At 40.3% G+C, this 19,086-nt stretch overlaps 1 protein-coding gene across 3 annotated transcripts in view; it reads left to right on the top strand.

Annotated features, from left to right (window-relative positions):
- Positions 1–19,086, top strand: part of MAP3K20 (mitogen-activated protein kinase kinase kinase 20) — an 87,716-nt gene that overhangs the window by 54,540 nt on the left and 14,090 nt on the right. For 2 of the 3 annotated variants that reach the window (XM_048952481.1, XM_048952480.1), the window contains exons 11-16: positions 435–570; positions 11,699–11,743; positions 12,667–12,697; positions 12,818–12,957; positions 14,096–14,158; positions 15,201–15,293. In XM_048952481.1, the coding sequence (XP_048808438.1) occupies positions 435–570; positions 11,699–11,743; positions 12,667–12,697; positions 12,818–12,957; positions 14,096–14,158; positions 15,201–15,293 (508 nt within the window). Of the gene's footprint in view, positions 1–434; positions 571–4,829; positions 9,845–11,698; positions 11,744–12,666; positions 12,698–12,817; positions 12,958–14,095; positions 14,159–15,200; positions 15,294–19,086 lie in introns of those variants that run through there. The other variant, XM_048952482.1, reaches the window with a different exon arrangement.

Raw genomic sequence — 19,086 nt, forward strand, 5'->3', positions numbered from 1 at the left:
TGAAAATACTAGAATCTTGAATCAAGTAAAATTTATGGCCATTTTATAAAACTAAGCAAATGGGCTTCTCCAGACTAGTCACATTGTATTGCTAATGATTGTCCCATTATCTTTACTTAGTATAGTGCTTTATGGATAATATATGTCCTGGAAAAATGGCATTTTCGTTTTTAGAATGTTATTATAACATGGCATTCCTACTCTTTTTAAAATTCTGTTTTTCTTCAGTTGGAGGTATTATGGTTATTCTGAAGTATAAACATTGCCAGTTGTTCTTAAAGCTCTGAAAGGCTTTGCATTTGGTAATTAAATGAACTGCTTGAGTTAGTATTGTACTTTTCAGCCTTTCACATTTAATTAACATTCAAGTGGGAATTATGAACAATTTATATCTGTCAAGAAAAGACAAGATGTAACAAATTGTCTCCGTGCAGATGTGAAATTGAGGCAACCTTAGAAAGACTAAAGAAACTGGAGCGTGATCTGAGCTTTAAAGAGCAGGAACTAAAGGAACGGGAGCGACGTCTGAAGATGTGGGAGCAGAAGTTAACTGAACAGTCCAATACTCCTGTAAGTAGACAATAATTCATCCTTTCATTTTACTTCAGAAAGCATTTCAAGCTTTGCCTATGCAAATCTAGGGATACACCAAGGGACTAGTGCTCCAGTTTTCTTTGTGTTGTGTTGGGTCTATTTTGTAATATCACTGCAAATAACTACATTATTTAAAAAAAAAATTAATGTAATACATTGGATATCAGATATTGCTTATAGTTCATTTTGTGCCCTGGGCTTTTGAGTAGTTTCCCATTGATTTAATTTCAGTTCTCAGCATTAAAATTTGGTTGCATTCAGTAAAGTCATTTTCAACTAGAAAGTTGTTGACTTTAAATGGACACAGCATTTGGTCTTAAAAGTAAGATTGTTTGTTGCAGAAGAAAGCTTGAGATGCCTATGTATTTTTTTTTTAATATTCTTTTAATATGAGAAGAAGCAAATTTCCATGCCATGGAAGAAGGTCAAAATTAGAGCTGTTAATTTGGGACTTTGTGCATAGCTAGAGTGCATGTGCTCATGCTGGCTGGTGGGACCTCCACATTCTTAGTAATAAACTGAACCAAAAAAATCCTTTGTATCATCTTGAATTTCTTAATGAAGTCTGATATCCTCAGTGACTGATTGGCAGAAGGAAGACTACAGGGTTAGTGCCTGAATAAAAGCATACTATGACAGAATTGTTGCTAAGAAAAATACTGTTATTAACCCACTTGTTTTTGAAGTACTAGCCAAAAGAAGTATGAAATTGAGTTTGCAATAGCATCTTATATACTTATGCACAATTGTATCTCACTTATATCACTGATTCTGATCAGAGCCATTTACATACAACTTGTGTTTAAGGCAGAGCTTATTCCTACTGTTTGAATGAAGTTGCATTCATGTTCCAGCTGTGACCATGTAAAGAAACAATGAAGAATGAATGTTTTCATATGTGCAGATAAACTGTGTGTTCTTAGATATCCCTGTGTCTGCTTTAATGCTTGCAAACTTCTAGTAACTGAGCTGTGGACTGTCGTCTGTCTTGCTCACAGCATGAGACACAGCTTTAATGAGCAAATTTTTTTGCAGGCAAGGCCGTAGGGTTTTTATGCTGTACCTGCTTATGACTTCTATTTTCTACTTGTATCTGGCATTGCTGAAAGTATGAAGCATTGTGCAATGGCCTGTTGTGCAGAGCATGAACTATCTTTTCTGCATAATATTAACGCAACTCTTCTATTGCATTTAAATGCAATTTCTTCTAACAGAAAAATAGATATATTTCTTTTTCCATAGATCTCTAGTGAACTGTTGCATGGAACAGCTTTAAAAAAGAAAAAGGAAAAAAAAAATTACATATTGACAAAAATTGACTTGTTCTAGCAGGATCGGTTTCTTCATAGCGAATGTATTTGTAACCAGTGCCATGTAGAATTTCAACTCTTTCTTAAATTCATAGCTATATATCATTTGGAAAACATCCCCGGGCATTCTCTCTGCAAGTTGTAATCCTTGGAGTCAGGTGTCTCCCTTCGTCCCTCAGTTCAGGGTACGTCTGCTTAGCAATGCCAAACCATATGATTGCAGCAGAGAGGTGCACTGCTTGATTTTAAGCTACCTTGGCTGTCACAACAGTTGTGAAGACATGCAACCTGGAGCTAATAACACAGCTTAGAGTGCCCACTAGGCTTGTGCTTGGTTTTTAGCCAGCTCTAGGCCCTGTTCTGTCTCAGATGGTACTGTTGTCCCTGCTGTGCACTCTGCAGTCACTTCTTCATTTTGCTCTGCAGCAAAGACAGGAGGCCAGCAGACACTTTTAAAGTGGTGTGCGGGAGGAGAAACTCAAACCAAGTGAAAGGGAAACAGGGAAGCTGACTCTGCCACAGAGTTGGTAGAAGCTTCATCCTGGAATCCCGCGTGGTAGGTAGCTCTGAGTAGCAGAAGACTGTGCCTATTCCAAAGAATAAAGCATGTCTTTGTACACGTCAGCATTGTAAATCAGCACGAGAGAAAGATAAGGCCAAACCTTACAAACACTTCTGTGACAGTAGTGTTTCTCCCTGCTCTCATTTTGACTGTTTCTGCTGTGACTCATGTAACAGACACCTCCAGGTCTTATCCCAGCAAATTTCCCTTGTGCAGAGTGTCTTGCACAAGGGAATACGGAGCCTTTTGCAGGAATAAAATATGTCCACAGCTCTCTTTTGAAAGACAACCTGGCTCAACAAGGGAGGTCCATGTAGCTAAACCGAATTTCGTATAGAGGAGGACAGCAAGCAAGACATGAAATCTGAAGATTCACCTGTGGTGTCATGCACCTGCAGGTCATCATTTAAGAACAGTGACTTGTATGGAGACAGAGGATCCCAGCGATCTATAAAAGGCCTTGATGATGGTCACCACATGTAATGTGACAACAAATACGGGTCTTATCACAAAGAACTCCTAAGCTTTCAAAATAACAAGATGTGGTAAAATGTGGAGGAAGTTAGGTTTTTATAACCCACAAAATGTACCATAGCTGTGGCCTACTAGCACCTTAACCTCTTGACAAACATTGCATAGTGACACAGAAATATGTTTCAGAGGAGAGTTCTTCTGCTTTGTTGATTATGAAGGAGTTCTTCCCATGTTTCAGGGGATGCATTTCCATGGTTCTTAAGCGATTAAAACGCTGATAGCGGATTAAAGAACTACCTGGCACTCAATCAGTGTGCTGAGCATCTTGTTTCTGTGGTTATTTCTTGTTTTTCCTCTATATCAGTAGGAGTTATTTATTTTCTCCTTTTCTAGGAGCTATTGGTGTTCTTGATTTAAGTAGTGTTCTGGTGATCATCTTTTCCTGTACAGCCAGGTGTATGTAGGCTTAGCTGGGGATCATGTAGACAGCCGTAGGACACAAGAAGAGTGTTAAGAGCTCCCTTGTTAATTTTAACTTTCATTTCTTAAACAACCACCACTGACTTTTGTAACCACAATGCAAATGGAAAGCCAATGTAAGTAGGAAAAACCTGAAAGAAACAAAAGACAGATATTCTCCTTTTTAAATCATAGACAGTTAGTTAATGAAAGTGGTTTTGAAAAGAAATGGGCACACTTTGAGCAGCCTGGCCATGAAGCCTCCTATATGGCCATGGCACCAGCATAATCCTCTCATAACCTGCTGCGATCAACTGTTGTCAACACTTCAGTCAGTTTTCTGATTAGCTTAAAAGAAAGATGTAGAAAAAATGACTTTGGGGCAGGTCATTTTTGGGGCAACTTTGAAAAGAAAGACCATTTCAGTTGTTCACATGTAGCTCCTTTGCTCTTGCTTTAGTTGGTAGCTTAATTTAGGTCCATACACCTGAGGATTTGCTCCCTGTGAAAAATAGGCAGGTGTTTCACTGAAGTTACTTGCTGTGGCACTCTGAAGAGGCATTGTTATTTAGCTGGGAATGGTTTCAATTTGTAAAACTCTGTAATTGCAGACTGACAAAAGAAAACACAATTTTCTGTAGATGAAGATTTAATCAGTAGAGATTTAATATCATGTGCAACCAAATGAGAAATATCTAGAATTGTATACCACTGAAAAGGTTAAAAAAAAAAAAAAAAAAAAAAAAAAAGCCAACCAAGCTGAAGAATCTGACCAAGCAGCCCCCTCATCCCATACCTGCTTCTCTCTGGAACAGTTTCCAGAAGCAATGTGCTGTCAAGCTCAAGGTGGTTCCTGTCTCCTTTGAATTGGTGAGAGGCTTGTTTCTGACTGTGGCCATAGCAGGATGACCCTTTCTTCTTTTGAGTATATGCTCAAAAAGAGTCTTTGCACAGATAATACTGCTACTGTTATTTCTAATGTTTTTGAGGGCTGCTTCTTCTGCACCAAACTTCAGGAACTTGTTTGGGTTCTCTATTCTTAATATGATTGATTCTTCAATCCTGAAAGGTTCAGTTAAGCAACTAACTCAGACTTATGTTGTGACCCAGGAGTCAGTTGACCTGGTTAGAAAGCATCACAATCTGTTTTATGCTGTACAAAATGAAGGATTGAAGAGCCTGAACCTCCTTTGATCAAGCAAGCTCTGCTACCTGTGATTCTTGCCATGTAATTCTGTGATTTTGCGCTTCCTTTTGAGAACAGTGAGCACAGAATTAAGCAGTTGTAATGAATTCTTGAACTCCATGTTCAGATTCACTAATCATTATGCTTTCTGTTTATTGCCAACTAATCTGGTGGTGTCTTTTTCCTTGATTTTTAAATTGGTTCTAACTTTCACTTTTGCTCTGTCCTTTCCTTCTTCAAATAGTTTCTTTTACCTCTTGCTGCAAGAATGTCTGAGGAGTCTTACTTTGAATCTAAAACAGAGGAGTCAAAGAGTGCAGAGATGTCATGTCAGATCACAGCAACAAGTAACGGGGAGGTAGCTGGCATGAACCAAAGTCTGAAGGCCTTGATGATGACGGGCTTTGGGGATGTCTTCTCTCTGAACCAAGCAGGATCTGTCCTGCGTTCTGGAATGCAGATAAACATGCAAGCCAAAAAGAATTCTTCTAAAACCACCTCTATGAGAAAAGGAAAGAAAATCAACATGGCTTTGGGTTTCAGTGAATTCGACTGGTCAGATGACGATGATGATGATGATGATTTTGATGACACAGATGATAGCAGCGAATGAAATCAGTTACAGAATTAAATCTGAAATCGGTTTTAGCAAAGCAAAACAATAAAGTTTGAGAACAAGAATCCTGTCAGTTTGGTCTGTTCAAATCCTGTAAAAGAAAAAAAGTGAGACACTTTCCAGGCTGAGCATGTTTGTGTGTAGGAAGACATTGTTCTTGTTTAGACTGCGTTGACTTATTTCTATTTTGATGAAATTTGGTACTAAACTTCCAAAGTAATTGAGATTACTATTAAGAAATATGATTATGTCTGTAATTCTTGATGCCTGATTACAGAAACTATGGCTTGATAAACTTAAGAACTGAAAACACTGGGGGAAACTTCAATGCCTTTAATGCAATTAATGTACTGCAAATTTTTCTGTTTTTTTTTTTGTTGTTGTTGTTTGTCACTATCTTTACCCCTTTAATTGTCAATCATATGAATATACTTGTGCTTTCAGATTTGCTGTTCTCCGCAATCCAATCTTTCTCACTGTTGCAGTGAAGGGGTTTGCTGTGTTTCTATTTTAGAGCTTTTTCAAGGTGAGGTTGTGGGAAGTCACAAATACGTTTCTAGGAAAAGAAAAGCTTAGCTGAGAGAAATAAAAGGGTAAGCTAAATATACAGTTTAAAAACCAAGTAGCAGCAGAATCCAGATAATCCCTATTAGTAGATGGTTTGTATAAATGCTTTTCCCCTTGCGTGTGTGTGCATGTGTATATAATTCACTCTAGCAAAGCGAATCGCAATCAGACTTCTGCATCCATTATCAGATATTGTGATCTAGAAGCTAATTTTCAGTTATGTTGATGTAAATCCAGGAAGCCTCATTAACTTTGATGTACTTACTCTGGTACCTGAGAGTAAAAATGGGTGTTAGCAAATTTTGATTCTGTTGCTTCTCTTAAGGCACGTGTGCTATCCTTACAAAAGGACAAGGAAAAGTCATGGTGACACTTCAGCTTGGACCCTACTTCCGTGGCTTATGTGAAATTCTCAGTGGTGGCAGCAATATGAGGAATATTTACAGTCCCTGAGTATGTGGGGTTTTTTTGCAGCTAAATCACCTCTAAAGCATTGCCACTACTGTTGTGACTTTCCATAAAACTCGGCATGTAACAATCTGCTGCAATAATTGCCTGCCAGGCACTTGTGTTGAGAGCAGTGAGTATTTTTCTCCTGATGACCCCTTTAGCAGTAATGCAGGAGGAGGGAGGGAAACCGGAACAAACACGAATGCAGGTTAGAAAGGAAGCTGATGTAAAATATTTGTCCAAGGAAGAAGGACAGCATTTTAAAAGAGAAATGTTACTGTCTTGTTCAGCTACAGTGGGAAATTCCATAAGGAATACAGTCAAAATTCCATTCTCTGTTACTGGAGGGGTTTCTTTTATGAAAACTTCTGGTTTTGAGCGGCTTCTTTAATTATAGGCTTGTCTGTTACACAGCTCTAACCTATGTATTATATGAGTATTTTTGTAGATTGCTTAGAGAAAAATGGATACATTAGATAACAGCAGGCCTGAAATCATTGCATGTTCAGACAACAAAAGAGAAAGTTCTTTGAAGGAGTTTTCCCAGAGCGATGAGTGGGGCACTTCTTTGCGATGTGAGACAGAATTGTTTTATTCTGAAATGCCAGCACTGGTCCGGTAGCCTGTGAGGCAGTGAGTGCTTCAGCCGGAGCTGGCGTGCTCCACTCAGTTTTCACCAGTCTTGGCCCTCCAGAATGCTTCCTTTCAAGTAGGATATCATTCCTCATTCCCCTTCTTCCTAACGGTTGCAGGTTCATTGGCTTGAAGTTAACCCTCAAGCATCAGGAGGCTTTTTCATGTCTGAATTGTAATGTACATGATGTGATAAGCTTACTCTATATCCTGGAGGCAACGTGCTCTTTAGACACAGGTAGGGATGGCATTTTAGGTCCATCAAAGCAATCTGACTTTAGAGAGAAGAGATGCTGAAAGAATAAACTGGAAATAAGAACAAATAGGCTATTTCCAGTGCAGATTTGCACTCTTTCTATGAGTTTATGTCTGCTAACACCCAGAGCAGTTATATTATTTTTTTTTAACTTCCACATTGCACACAGGAAAATTTGACCTAATATGTACACTTAAGATGTGTGTTGTTGCGCGTAGATTATTGTACCACATATGCAGTGTTGTACAGCTTTAACTGAAAACAAAATTTCATTCAGTTTGATTAGCGTTCAGAAATTACTTGTCCCAAGCACTGATGTTTTGCACTTTTTTTAGGATCTGACACTCTCAGAGCACTTTATACATATTTATATTTGTGTAAGTTTTAATTGAATTTTTTACATTCACTCCTTAGTGTTTACAGAATTAAAAATAGTCCATGAGTAGTACACTGCAGGAATTCTTAGTTAAAAAATGCCCAAATTTGGGTCTCTTTTCAAATTTTTATACTTACCACCCATGGGTGTGTCTTATTTCAGCAGAATATTATCAGAATTTGGTAACATGCCCCTAGGAGTTTTGGCTATTTATTTAGTTCCAGTTCTTTTATGGGGAAAAAAAATAGAAAGAAAAAAAGATTTTATTCTTTACCTTGTACACACTTTTCTTCTCAAAGCAAGTTTAGCTGTATTAAGAAAAAATTTAGACTCTCTTAAAACAACTTGCTTCATGCTTAAAGTAGCAAAGATCTCTGAATTGTAAAGAAAGTTAAGATATGACAGATAATATATGATAGGCTCTGTTGGTGCAGTTCTATCATCACAGTATTATACTTAGGATATTGGCTATGCTTATAAGAAAGAAACGATACTGATTGAATTTTTACTTTCTGTGATGGCTTTCATAACAGATGTCTGCAGTTTACAAGCCAAAAATTGCATGTGAGAATCAGCTTGTTGTTTCTGCCTCTGACAATCTCCTAGCTAGATAAAGATTTTGGAAGCATCTCTGGTGGCAGGTGTGTTGTTTGGAGGAGATCATAATATTTTCATCTTCCAGACCTGATTTTGCTCTGCCATGCAGTCTGGCCTGTTTTCTGCCTGTGTCAGCAGCACAGAAGTCCACAGCCACTTGCTGTGCCAGCTTAGGAAAGCATTTGTCAAACCCCAGAAGTATTTCTCTGGCTACTCTGGGCTGTGAGCAAAATCACCCAAAGCCTTCCCATGCTTTATGCACCTCTAAGCACACTCATCTCCATCAATCCTTTTGGGGTCCCAGATTTCTCTGCCTTTCATAAAGTTCTGCAGGTATCTGCAGCAGAATAGTTTTGCTGTACTTGACAGAGGGGAAATGCAAGAACTGGGCCTCAGCTTCTCATTTTCACCAGGCTGTTGTTCTGCCAACATTTACTAGGGTGGCTCAAGAGAAGAATGGTGAGGATTGTCTGTTGGCTCGCTTAAAGATACAGAGTGAGCTGGGACCAAGACAGGATGTCCTAACTCCCAACTCTGTTTCTTTTCCTTCAGCGTTGGGAGAAAAAACAGGGGAGGAATTAATGGCGTAAAACTCTTAATCTGGTCTTTTTTTGTGACTTGATTTGACCAGTTTTGTGACCACTAATTCCTTGGATGTATGGGGGTGTAGGTGGTGCATCCCCAGCTGGCTGGAGGCCTGGCCTGGAGTTTGTCCCATCTAGCTATGGAGGCTTTGGGGAGGTGAAGTCTGGAGTAGCTCCTTGTCTCACAGTCTTGTTTGACTTGTCTTTATTGTTTGAGCAGTTCTGTTAGATGTTGATTCCCTCTCCTTCTAGATGTTGAAACAGTTATTAAGAATTAAATATTTGTTGAAATAACAAGTCATTTTCCTCTCAGCAGTAGTAGTAAATCTATAGTGTGCATACTGCTATTCAGTATGCAGCAGAGTCACCGTGTCTTTAATACTGTAGTTTCTTTTTCTGTAATCAGGCAGCTTTTACAGGTTTTCAATAGGACCTCTAACTTGACAGAGGTTTTGACTACAGTCCTATGTTCAGGTAAAAAGATAAGTTCATTTAGTAATTTTCACAGCCCTTAAAATGCACTAGTAGGAATCTGGAGGAGAATCCTTTCTCCTTTTCCCCAGACTTCGACTTGGTGTATACACTGTAAAATCTGCACAGAGATTTCTGATGTGTGAAGATTTAATTTTGAAAATGTAGAACCAACAACCTTCTTTAAACATTTTGTATTGTGTGCTAACTATCCATATGCCTTTGAAAGTCAGATATAGTCCACTGCATTTCTTGCTTTTGCACTACTGAAAAAGTTTTGTACTGAATTATAGAAATTGATGCCACTTACACTTCAGGTGTGAACGGATGAAATTTGGATAGAAGATATTTTCAAAATAATCATTCTCCCTTCTGAGAAAATGGTGAGCGCAGTGCCTGTGCCAAAACTCTTGTGCTGTAAACTGAATATATAATTTGTGTGGAACATGCAATGTTACACTTCTGTGTGGTAAAACCTTGCAGCGTCAGTTACTCTCTTTATTGCACTTGACATATGATGTCTTGTTTTATTCACACTGTGGATTTGATTTTCCAGTGTAAAAACATAGCATACAACCAAAAAGAAACCATGCAATGTATTCAATTTCCTCAATTGGTGTCATGAACTTTCTATTGATGTGAACTTTTTCCTTTGCTTCTCTTTGTTCCAAACTCTATTTTGCAATAAACATTTTGACAGTAAATTTTATGCATCTGTGTCCCTGTGTAAAATGCTGATGTTTGAAGAGTTCCTTACTGTCTGGTGGTTCAAGTCATTTTTATGTTACTCACTGTGTAACATTTCTACTTTACTCTGCCCATCTTTTCTTTCCATTTTTTTTTTAATTTTGAAAGAATATGGGATATACTCTGTCTTTGGTTATATTTGAATGTGGGAAAGCCTGAAAACATCTATTATGCAATCAAAAATGCAGTACTGGACTTCTGCAGTGAGTGGTTTAATCATACCAATTATTCTTCAAGTTCCTCACACAGCACCAGCCCTTCTGACAATAAGTACCCACAAAAGGCACGACCCACTGCCTTCGCAAGGGTCTTTGTGGTGGCCATTTGCCCTTCCTTGGGCTCAGTTGTTGCCTCAGCGCTGCTGCCCAGGCAGCAGGTATCTTTTTGCACAAGATAAGACTGACTAGCAGTAGGTAGATTTAGAAGATTGTCTTTACAATGCCATGTTTTCAGTCAGAAAGTCGAGTCTTTTTTTTTTAGCAAGCACATTTTCCCATCTGACATTTCACTATGATGCCTTTGGCACTGTCCGTTTTGGGGTTGCAGTGGGCAGGAGGATAGGTGTAAAGGCCCACCAGGTCCTTCTTGCAGAGGTCTTTCAGATCTTTCAGATCTCACGGATGATTTGTGCACAGCAGACTGTAATGGTGATGGTAGGAGGAAGAGGGTCTGAAGAGTCCTCTAGCTCAAAGCAGGGGGTGGATGTCAAAAGCCTCCAAAAGTTATGGAGTACGTGTCAAGGAACGTTGGGCAATCACAAATCCTCCAGTGGGAGCTTCACGTGAATGTTGTGATGGGCACAGCTGGAAGTTTTGGGTGAATTATACTAGAGCCTGGTCTTGGTACTGGAGATCCGGGGATGTGCTCAGGTTGGGCCAGAAGGGACAGCTCTGCTGTGGGCTCAGCTGGGCACAGACAGGGTGAAGACCTGGCCTGTGCCTGGAGGCTGGGGTGCTCGCAGGCCAGCAAAACTCACTTACTGGAGGTAAGAAGGGCCTGGAGGCCAGTGGGTAACTGAGCTGTCACTCTCCTAGGTCACTGTTACATACATCAAGCTTACAAGTGCATCATGGCATTGAGCCTTCAGGAGATTCTGACTGTCCAAATGTGTACATACAAATTAATATTAACTCTTTTTCTGGATAAGAATTCAAATAAGGTGCAGCCTGGGTAGCATATGCTTGTGTGAGTAAAACAGCAATCAGTATTGCAGTGAGGTCTTCTACTGTGTCAGCTTTTACAAATCATCCCACAATTTCACATCTATCCTTTGTGGTTTCAAGAGCTATGACAAAGCATGCCACATGTCGGCTGCAATGCCAGAGGGGCTGGGAAGTGCTGTGCTCACAGAGCCTCAGGCAAGCAGTTACGGAGCGTTGGCAGAAACCAGAGGAGAATTGTCCCAACAGGAAGACTGGCCACAGCAGCCTGACTCCAAATCCTGTTTTCTCTGCTGTCTAGTGGCAGTTTTACTTCCTTCTGCAGAAAATGTTCCTCATCATTTTGGATGGTGTCATAATTACAGCATTGTTTTTCCTGCAGAAATGGTATCGAATCCATAACAAAAGCAAAAGCCTTTTTGTAGTATCAATCAAGAAGGGAGATAGCTGGAGTAAGCCCACAGTCAGTTTGAATCCGAAGGGTTGTTCTGTTGGTCTGGGAAGTACGCTCTGGTGCCCCATATGGGAGTCGTGGGTTAAAGTCCTCCCCTTCACTGGAGGAAAAGAACCAAATAAAGCCAACGGAGTGAGTTTTGGGTGGAGGGGAGAGCAACAGTCAGATGTTTTTTTCTTTTCAATTCATATCTCTCACACAGTTGCTGCCCTCCTTTGATATTTGTGCATGGACTGAAGAAGATGTGGTGAGTATCTTGTGTTAACGTGGCCAGTGCTGTGCTGCTGGAGCTCTCTGCCAATTGTGGTGGGTATGGAGGGAATATGACCTGGATCAGAATATCTAGGTGAGCTTTTACTGCTATTTGCTTAGTGGAACTTGTGTCCCAGAAAGGCTTTTAAAATGACCATACGTAAGTTAAGAATTTATGTGACCCTGATTAAACAGATACATTCTTCAATGTCCAGAAAAATAATCTGTGCTGTGAGTTTTCAGCAGCCAGAACTGCATTCCTCAGCAACCATTTAGGAAATGTGGAAGACCTGTCTAAGCAAGGCTTTTCCTGGAGAGTTTACAATGGCTTTGAAGGTTTTATCTTGCTGTATGCTACTGGAATGGAAATTAACTGAAAGTTAAGGGTATATTAAGGGGTGTGGGCTATCTCGTAGTAAAAAAAAGGCATTGAGCCTTCTTTTTGCGCTTTTATTCAATTAAAATGCTAAACCAATAAAACCAATTATTCATCTTTAGCATGTCACTGTGTCACAGTGGTTCTCATGTCCCATTTAGCACTCTTCTGTATGGTGCAGCATGGGATTGTTTAGCTAAGGCTTATTGAAGGACTCAGTGTAAAGACAGTGCAAAAGCCAGGATAGCTCTTGCTGCTTCTAAGGGCTTAACTAAAGCCCATTTATTGTGTGGCAGGTTGCTATACTGTTTGCCTTAGTCATTTTGGTTGTTCTTCATAATGATAAGCTAAGGAATGGACCTGCAAAGCAGAAGGCAGTCTGAAAAAGATAAATAACATTGGAGTATCCTGAATCCTTTAATGAAAGCTTATAAATATTCTTAACATTAATTTTCTAAAAGAGTGATTTGTGAGCTCGAAGTAATATAAAATTTTGCTAACATGAACTTCCAAGATTGATTCTTTTTTTTTTTTTTTTTCAGTTTTTCTGGATGCAACAACTTACTAGAAAAGGTAAAAGCTGTTCATATGTACCTTCATGTTCATATTAACGAATACAAATACGTTTATCTGTCTTTTTCTTCCCTCATCAAAAAGCCTTATGGATTTCTGAATAACCTCTCTTACCTTAAGGCGATGCTTCTGGTGAAATGAGTGCATATGCTAGCTTGTTTAAAGAACATCATATCACTGGAAAGCGATTGCTTCTTCTAGAAGAAGAAGATTTAAAGGACATGGGAATCATTTCCAGAGGACACATCATCCACCTAAAGGTATCTAATAGTATATGTTGAACATCGGAGTAGATTACAGTGTAGGTATTGAGAGAGATTTTACAGTTTTATAGTAGCATTAAGTATTTTTTACTTGTAAATTACAAAGCAAAATAGAGAGCTTGTTTGGTACAAAAAGAATCAGAGTTACAGGTTCATATGGCTCTGAAACCCAAAGAACCCTGAACGTTCTGTGAGGTGTGAAATGTGCCACGATCTTCATTCTCTTCCTCATCTATGAATTTTGTTGAGGGCGGGACTGACAGTGCTGCTGGAGATTTGTGTAATAGGGCAGAGCCAGTTATCCAGCAAAAAGCTTTGGATATCTTCAGAGTGCTGTCCCATAAGATTTTTCTTTAGCTAGGAGAGGATCAGGTATGGAGAAATTGTTTGAACTGAAATCTCTAAACTTCCCCACTTAGACTACTGTTAAGCTGTTTGATGGCCAGGTTGCTTTGCTTGTAATGCTTTGTTTCCTGGTCTTTTGAATATATAATGTTTGTTATGAATTCAGACAATTATGGTCTGGAAAATGTGATCACAACAGCAATAATGGTATTAATAATGTATCCACAGGAGATAGTTACATTTTCCTGGCTATCAGCTTTGGAAAATGATCTCTCTAAAAGCAGCATCTGGGATTCTGTTGGGTCTCAGTGACTTTATACCACAATTTACTAGTAAAGAGATACTTTTATCGTAATTGCTAGTCCTGCAAATTTAGCTTCATCTCTGTAAGTCACAGATTTATTCCTCTTTGCTCATCAGCCATTTTTCCATGCACATACCATTGCTGATATCTTTAATTTACATTTCCTACAGGGAAAATTATTGAAACTTAATAAAGTCAATAATGCCCAAAATGAAAGACTTTGGCTTCCTGGGTTGATTGAGCATAAATAAAAACAACCCCCAAGCATTTATTTTTTTTCTGATTAAGCAGCTCAGATTCTGAATGTGAAATGTGGTCGATCTACTGAGACAGTTTCCAGAGCTGAGCTGTATTTTAAACTGCCCTGATGTAGCTGCAATGAAAAGCACAGCACATGCTGAACTGCTCTGCTTTTCATGCTGGTATTTGTGATATTTGATGCTGAATAACACTCATTGGATTTTGTTGTTTGTTTTTTTTTTATAGACTGCTATTGAGAAGTTAACCCATGACTACCTAAATCTGTTTCATTTTCCACCATTAATTAAGGCAAGTCTCATTGTTTATAGAAGAATTGCTTCTCATGTTGGTATAAATACTTCACTGCTTTCATGTCTCAGCTTTCTGCCATTGGCAGGAGGGTGAGGCAGCTGCTTACACAGCAGCTCTGCCACTGCTTTTGACAAATGTGGAAGGTCACCAGCAGCAATGGGTTGCATGAGAACAAGTAGTATGATAATAGATGTTGTTTTCAATGAGGATCTCAGATGTTGTCATGAAACCAGTGCTGGGTCCAATCTTGTTCAACATCTTCATCAATGACCTGCATGATGGGATAGAGTCCACCCTAGGCAAGTTTGCTGATTATACAAAGCTGGGAGGAGTGGCTGACATGACAGAAGGCTGTTCTGCCACTCAGTGGGACCCGGACAGACCGAAGAGTTGAGCAAAAAGGAAACTGATGAAGTTCAACAAAAACAAGTGTAGAGTGTAAAGGAATAACTGCATGCATCAGTACAGGTTGAGGCTGTCCTGCTGTAGAGGAGCTCTGCAGAAAAGGATCTGGGTGTCCTGGTGAACAACAGGTTGGCTGTGAGCCAGCAGTGTGCCCTTGTGGCCAAGAAGGCCAGTGGTATCCTGGGATGTATTAAAACAAGCATGGCCAGCAGGTTGAGGGAAGAGATCCTTCCCTTTGTCCTGGTGAGGCCACATCTGGAATATAGTGTCCAGTTCTAGGATCCAGTTCAAAAAGACAGGCATCTCCTAGAAAGAGTGCAGTGGAAGGTGACAAAGATGATAAAGGATCTGGATGAAATCCCAAAAAGGAAATGAAAACCTGAACATCACTGCCGTGCTGTGATTGCAGTGCTGGTGGCTGCTGCAGTGTCATGAAACTGTGGAGCAGGAGCCAGTATCTCCCAACAGAACCACAGCCCTCTGCTGCAGGTGACAACGTGAGCAGCAGGCTTATGACATAGGAAAGGCAAATCCTTGTTCCCAGAAAAGGCCTTGCTTCTGCCTCCTAGAGGGCTGAAGTAGCTACAAGCTCTCACCTTTTTATTTTTATTTTTTCCTTTTTTTTTTTTTTCAGGACTCTGCGGGTGAAGCTGGGGAAAACATAGAGAAAGTAGTGAATCTTGAACTCGTTTTTGGCTATCACTTAAAGCTGGGAAATGGTCCAAAGGTAATCTGGGTGTGTTGTATCAGCTTGGCTATCTTTTTAGTCGGTACCCAGAGTGTCCCGTGTCTTCTGGATGCAAAAAAAAATGAACCCTCTTGTTCTGGAAACTGCAGAGCTAATTAATGTCAAGGTAGCACGTAGGGCTGAGCAGTGATAAGCAGCCATGCCTGAGAGCGAGCATGGGAGAGCACAGTGATGCAGAAAGCTTTGAATGAAAGCTTTTGTTTCCTCACCAACAGTTTTTCTAACTGTCATTTCTGTAATTTGGGCTTTCGCTTTGTTCCTTTATCCCAATGGGTGTGCAGTAACAAGCCATTTATGCAGAAGAGCCTATTCAGACAGAGGAGTTTGATGGTGAGAGACAGTTGGGCAGCAGCATGTGCATGGTATCTGCGGACATGAGTTGGTTCTGCCTCAGCAGAAAGGTGGTGTCTGGCTCTGCAGTTGGGAAGAGATGGACAGAATGTGGCACGCGTGGCTGGGGAGAACGGGACAGGTCCTGGTGTGGCTGTATTCCCTCACAGTGCAGTGGGGAAGTGCAGCCCACTGCAGACAGCGAGACCACTGTGCCAGGGTGGTCACAGGACTGCCAGAGGGCTGCATCCTGACCAAACCTTGGCTCTGCACTGCTTCAGGTACCTCTTGGCACACCCTGTGTAGTGGGAGCGTTGATGACCCCAGATGTTCCTGCAAAGCATTTCCACCACGTTGTCTGTTCTTGAGAGCAAGGATTATCCCATGCCTTTCATTTTCTTTATCCAGCCTGCCACAGACTTTGAGTTCAAGGGTTTTAGAATTAATTATCTATGTGAAAATGGTGTGCAAAGCATTTCTGAGTTGAAGTCAGGGGTTGTGACAGCAGGATTTGTTTCTTTTTGTGTTTGGCAGATCTGCATTGTGTGTCCACCCCAAACTTGTGGGTGGCTGACTTTCATCTTGTGTTATCTGACTGCTTTGCTTTCAGGGCACATTGTTTGCAGAAGTCTCTTGATTTCAGTACTTAGTGGTGCTTGCAGAGAAAGCATTTAGGTTTGTACTTAGTAGGAACTTGGACTCGTACTGAAATCATTTCATCAATTTGAAAAAAGCGTTTTACTTTTTGTCTGGCGATTTCCTTTTTTGTTTGTTTGTTTCTTTTATCTTGAGCACATTTTTCCTATGAAAATCTTCTTTATCGCTGTGTGAATTACTTAGAGCTGTAGAGCTGCTTTTCTGTAGGCATACATCTTTCCCTGCCATGTGTAACTCCACAAGGAACTAAAAGGCTATGCAATACCTCTTGTCTCACTTGTATTTCCTGTATGGTCTATGAGGCATAGCGCAGGGAGGTGGGCAGCCACAGGAAATTCAGTTTGCCAGCTGAGTTTGAGGACAAGTAGATATTTTAGCTGGACAGCTGCTGTGAGCAAGTAGTTTGAGTGAGTTGTGCATAAACATAATACCAGCAAAGCATGCTCTTATATGTACAGCACAAAAAATTTGTCTAGCTTGCTTCCTTGAAAACCCCTGAATATAATCTTCTAGCTCCCCTAGAGGCTGCCTTAACTATGCAACTATTGTTGCCATCACCCACATTTGTTGTGAAATGGAGACACTGGAGAAACAAGAATCGAAGGATTTCAATTTCCTTTACTGTCCCATTTTTGTGTAAGAGTGGCACCTGTTCCTGTAAAACTGGGTCAACAGAAGCACTCAGAACATGCCTTCTGCCAGCTTTATAGTGAAAAAGCTGGTCTACATCAGTCTAAAATTCGGTTTCTTAAAGAAACTTGGCCCATATAATCCCCAGTAATGGGTTGCCTACCTAACGCCTACCTGACATCTCTCCTGTTTCAGCCATGAGGAAAAAGAGGCAATAAGCTCAAATCAAACCTACAAGGCAGGCTCTACAGGAGCTGGTGCAGCATAGCAGGAAGGGGCTGTGCCATAGAACTGCTAATGCTGGGGGTTCAGCCTCAGCTGATTCTGCCCTGGTCCCCTGGGCTGCACTCCTACCAGTGGTTGTAGCACATCTGCTGGGGTAAGGGTATTGGCACTTGAAAGCAAACCAGCCCCTGTGCCCAGAGGTGCTCTGCCAAAGCCTGGCATAGAGACACATGAGACAGGAGTGTGCTCCCCCATCCCAGCTAAAGCACTGATGTGGCACAGTCACAGTGATTTTTAACAAGGGACCTGCAGAATATGCTTCAGGATGGTAGCTTTATCTATACACTAGATGTTCGGTCTTGTCTGTACACTAAATGAAATGTTGACTTCCCAGTATGCGACCTTACCATCCTCAGATTTGTTATCTAATTTAAACGCATCTAGTGAGATTATGTTGGTTTCCACCAGCTGATAGGCGCAGTCATTTTGTTACAGTTTCCTTCCCTTTTTAGCTGCATCTTTAGAGGTGATGAAAGCTCGATGACCTTTGTGCTCTCCGAAAGCATCAGGAGTGAGCGCTGTAAAGCTAACCTGGTTTTTAGAGGTTTTTTTTCCAATTCTTTTAGTTCAAGTTATGTGGTTACTTCCATTTACTTCCTGTTAATGACCTTTCTGTACACAATTCCCACTGAGCTAAAAGGTGATAGCTTTAGACATTTTGTAAGAATTTTTATTCCACAAATTAAAAAAAAAGTGGGGGGACACCAATTAACTCCAGGATACCAAAGAGGGTAAAAAACAAACCCTGGCAATTGTGGCTTGAGCTGATTCGCAGAACTGCGGAGGGAATTTTTGATGGTTTTCTTATCCTAGGTGGCTCATTAAAATTTCCCAATCAGGGGAAGGTGTCTGAGCTGTGTCGGCTCCACACGGACGAATCATCCAACCCCTTAAGAAGGATGGTTCACAGTCTTTTTTGTCTCCTGTTGATGCATTCCTTAGTTTTGGTCATCAGAAAGGCAGATTTCACCATGCCTTTGAATGTTTTCATTTTTACCGAGTGTGGCACAGTCTGACCTACATCCAAACACAAAGCCTTGAGGGTGGCTTACCATTTTTGCTGTCTTTTCCCCCTCTCTCTCCATTTGACAAGGTAAGGAGCAGAGCCTTGTCAAAAACATCTGCTATCTCTGTGAACTATTTTCTAGCCTCAAATAACCAGACTGGCTTATATTTTAATGCTGTTATTTAAACGCATAGTGCAAAACTGAATATAATATTAAGGCTACCTTATAGAGAAATTGTGACCAGCTCTTCACGTGAAGGAACATTGGCTGGCAAAATGTGGAAATACCAGACAAAACAGTGCCATAACAATCAATGTAACTGAGCTGCAGTTTCATGAGGACTTGAGACCATTTCTACTACTTTTCCCTCTCCCGCCTCCCAGTATGTTGACTCTGATAAAACCTTTCTTTGCTTTATTAAAAATAATTCCCGGTTCAGACAGATGTGGTATAGCATGTTTAGTTTACTAAGGTATTCAGCACATTACAAACATGGCACAAATAAAGCAGTGGCCTAGGTCACAAATTAGAAATTCCAGTTTATATGTTTTTCAGCTGTACTATACTATCTTTATCCTACCGTTCCTTTGCCAAGATACTTGCAAGTAGCTTGGCTTTCTAGTGCGGAGTCATCTAGCCTTACCTCAAAACCTTATTCAAAGCTTTCTCTTCAATTACAGCTTGAAGCATGATGCTCTCAATACTAAAGGCTGAGTTAAAGTGTGCAGCAGAGTGGTATTCTCACAGGTTTGGTTTGTTCAGACTCCAGTAAGTAGTTGTTATAGGAGGAAATACACTGTGAAGGCTAAAAAACAATACCTAAGATGTAAACTAACTCCACAGCCATATTTAAGTATAACCAG

Source organism: Lagopus muta, chromosome 8 (genome assembly GCF_023343835.1).
Source record: "Lagopus muta isolate bLagMut1 chromosome 8, bLagMut1 primary, whole genome shotgun sequence".
Lineage (NCBI taxonomy): Eukaryota > Metazoa > Chordata > Aves > Galliformes > Phasianidae > Lagopus > Lagopus muta.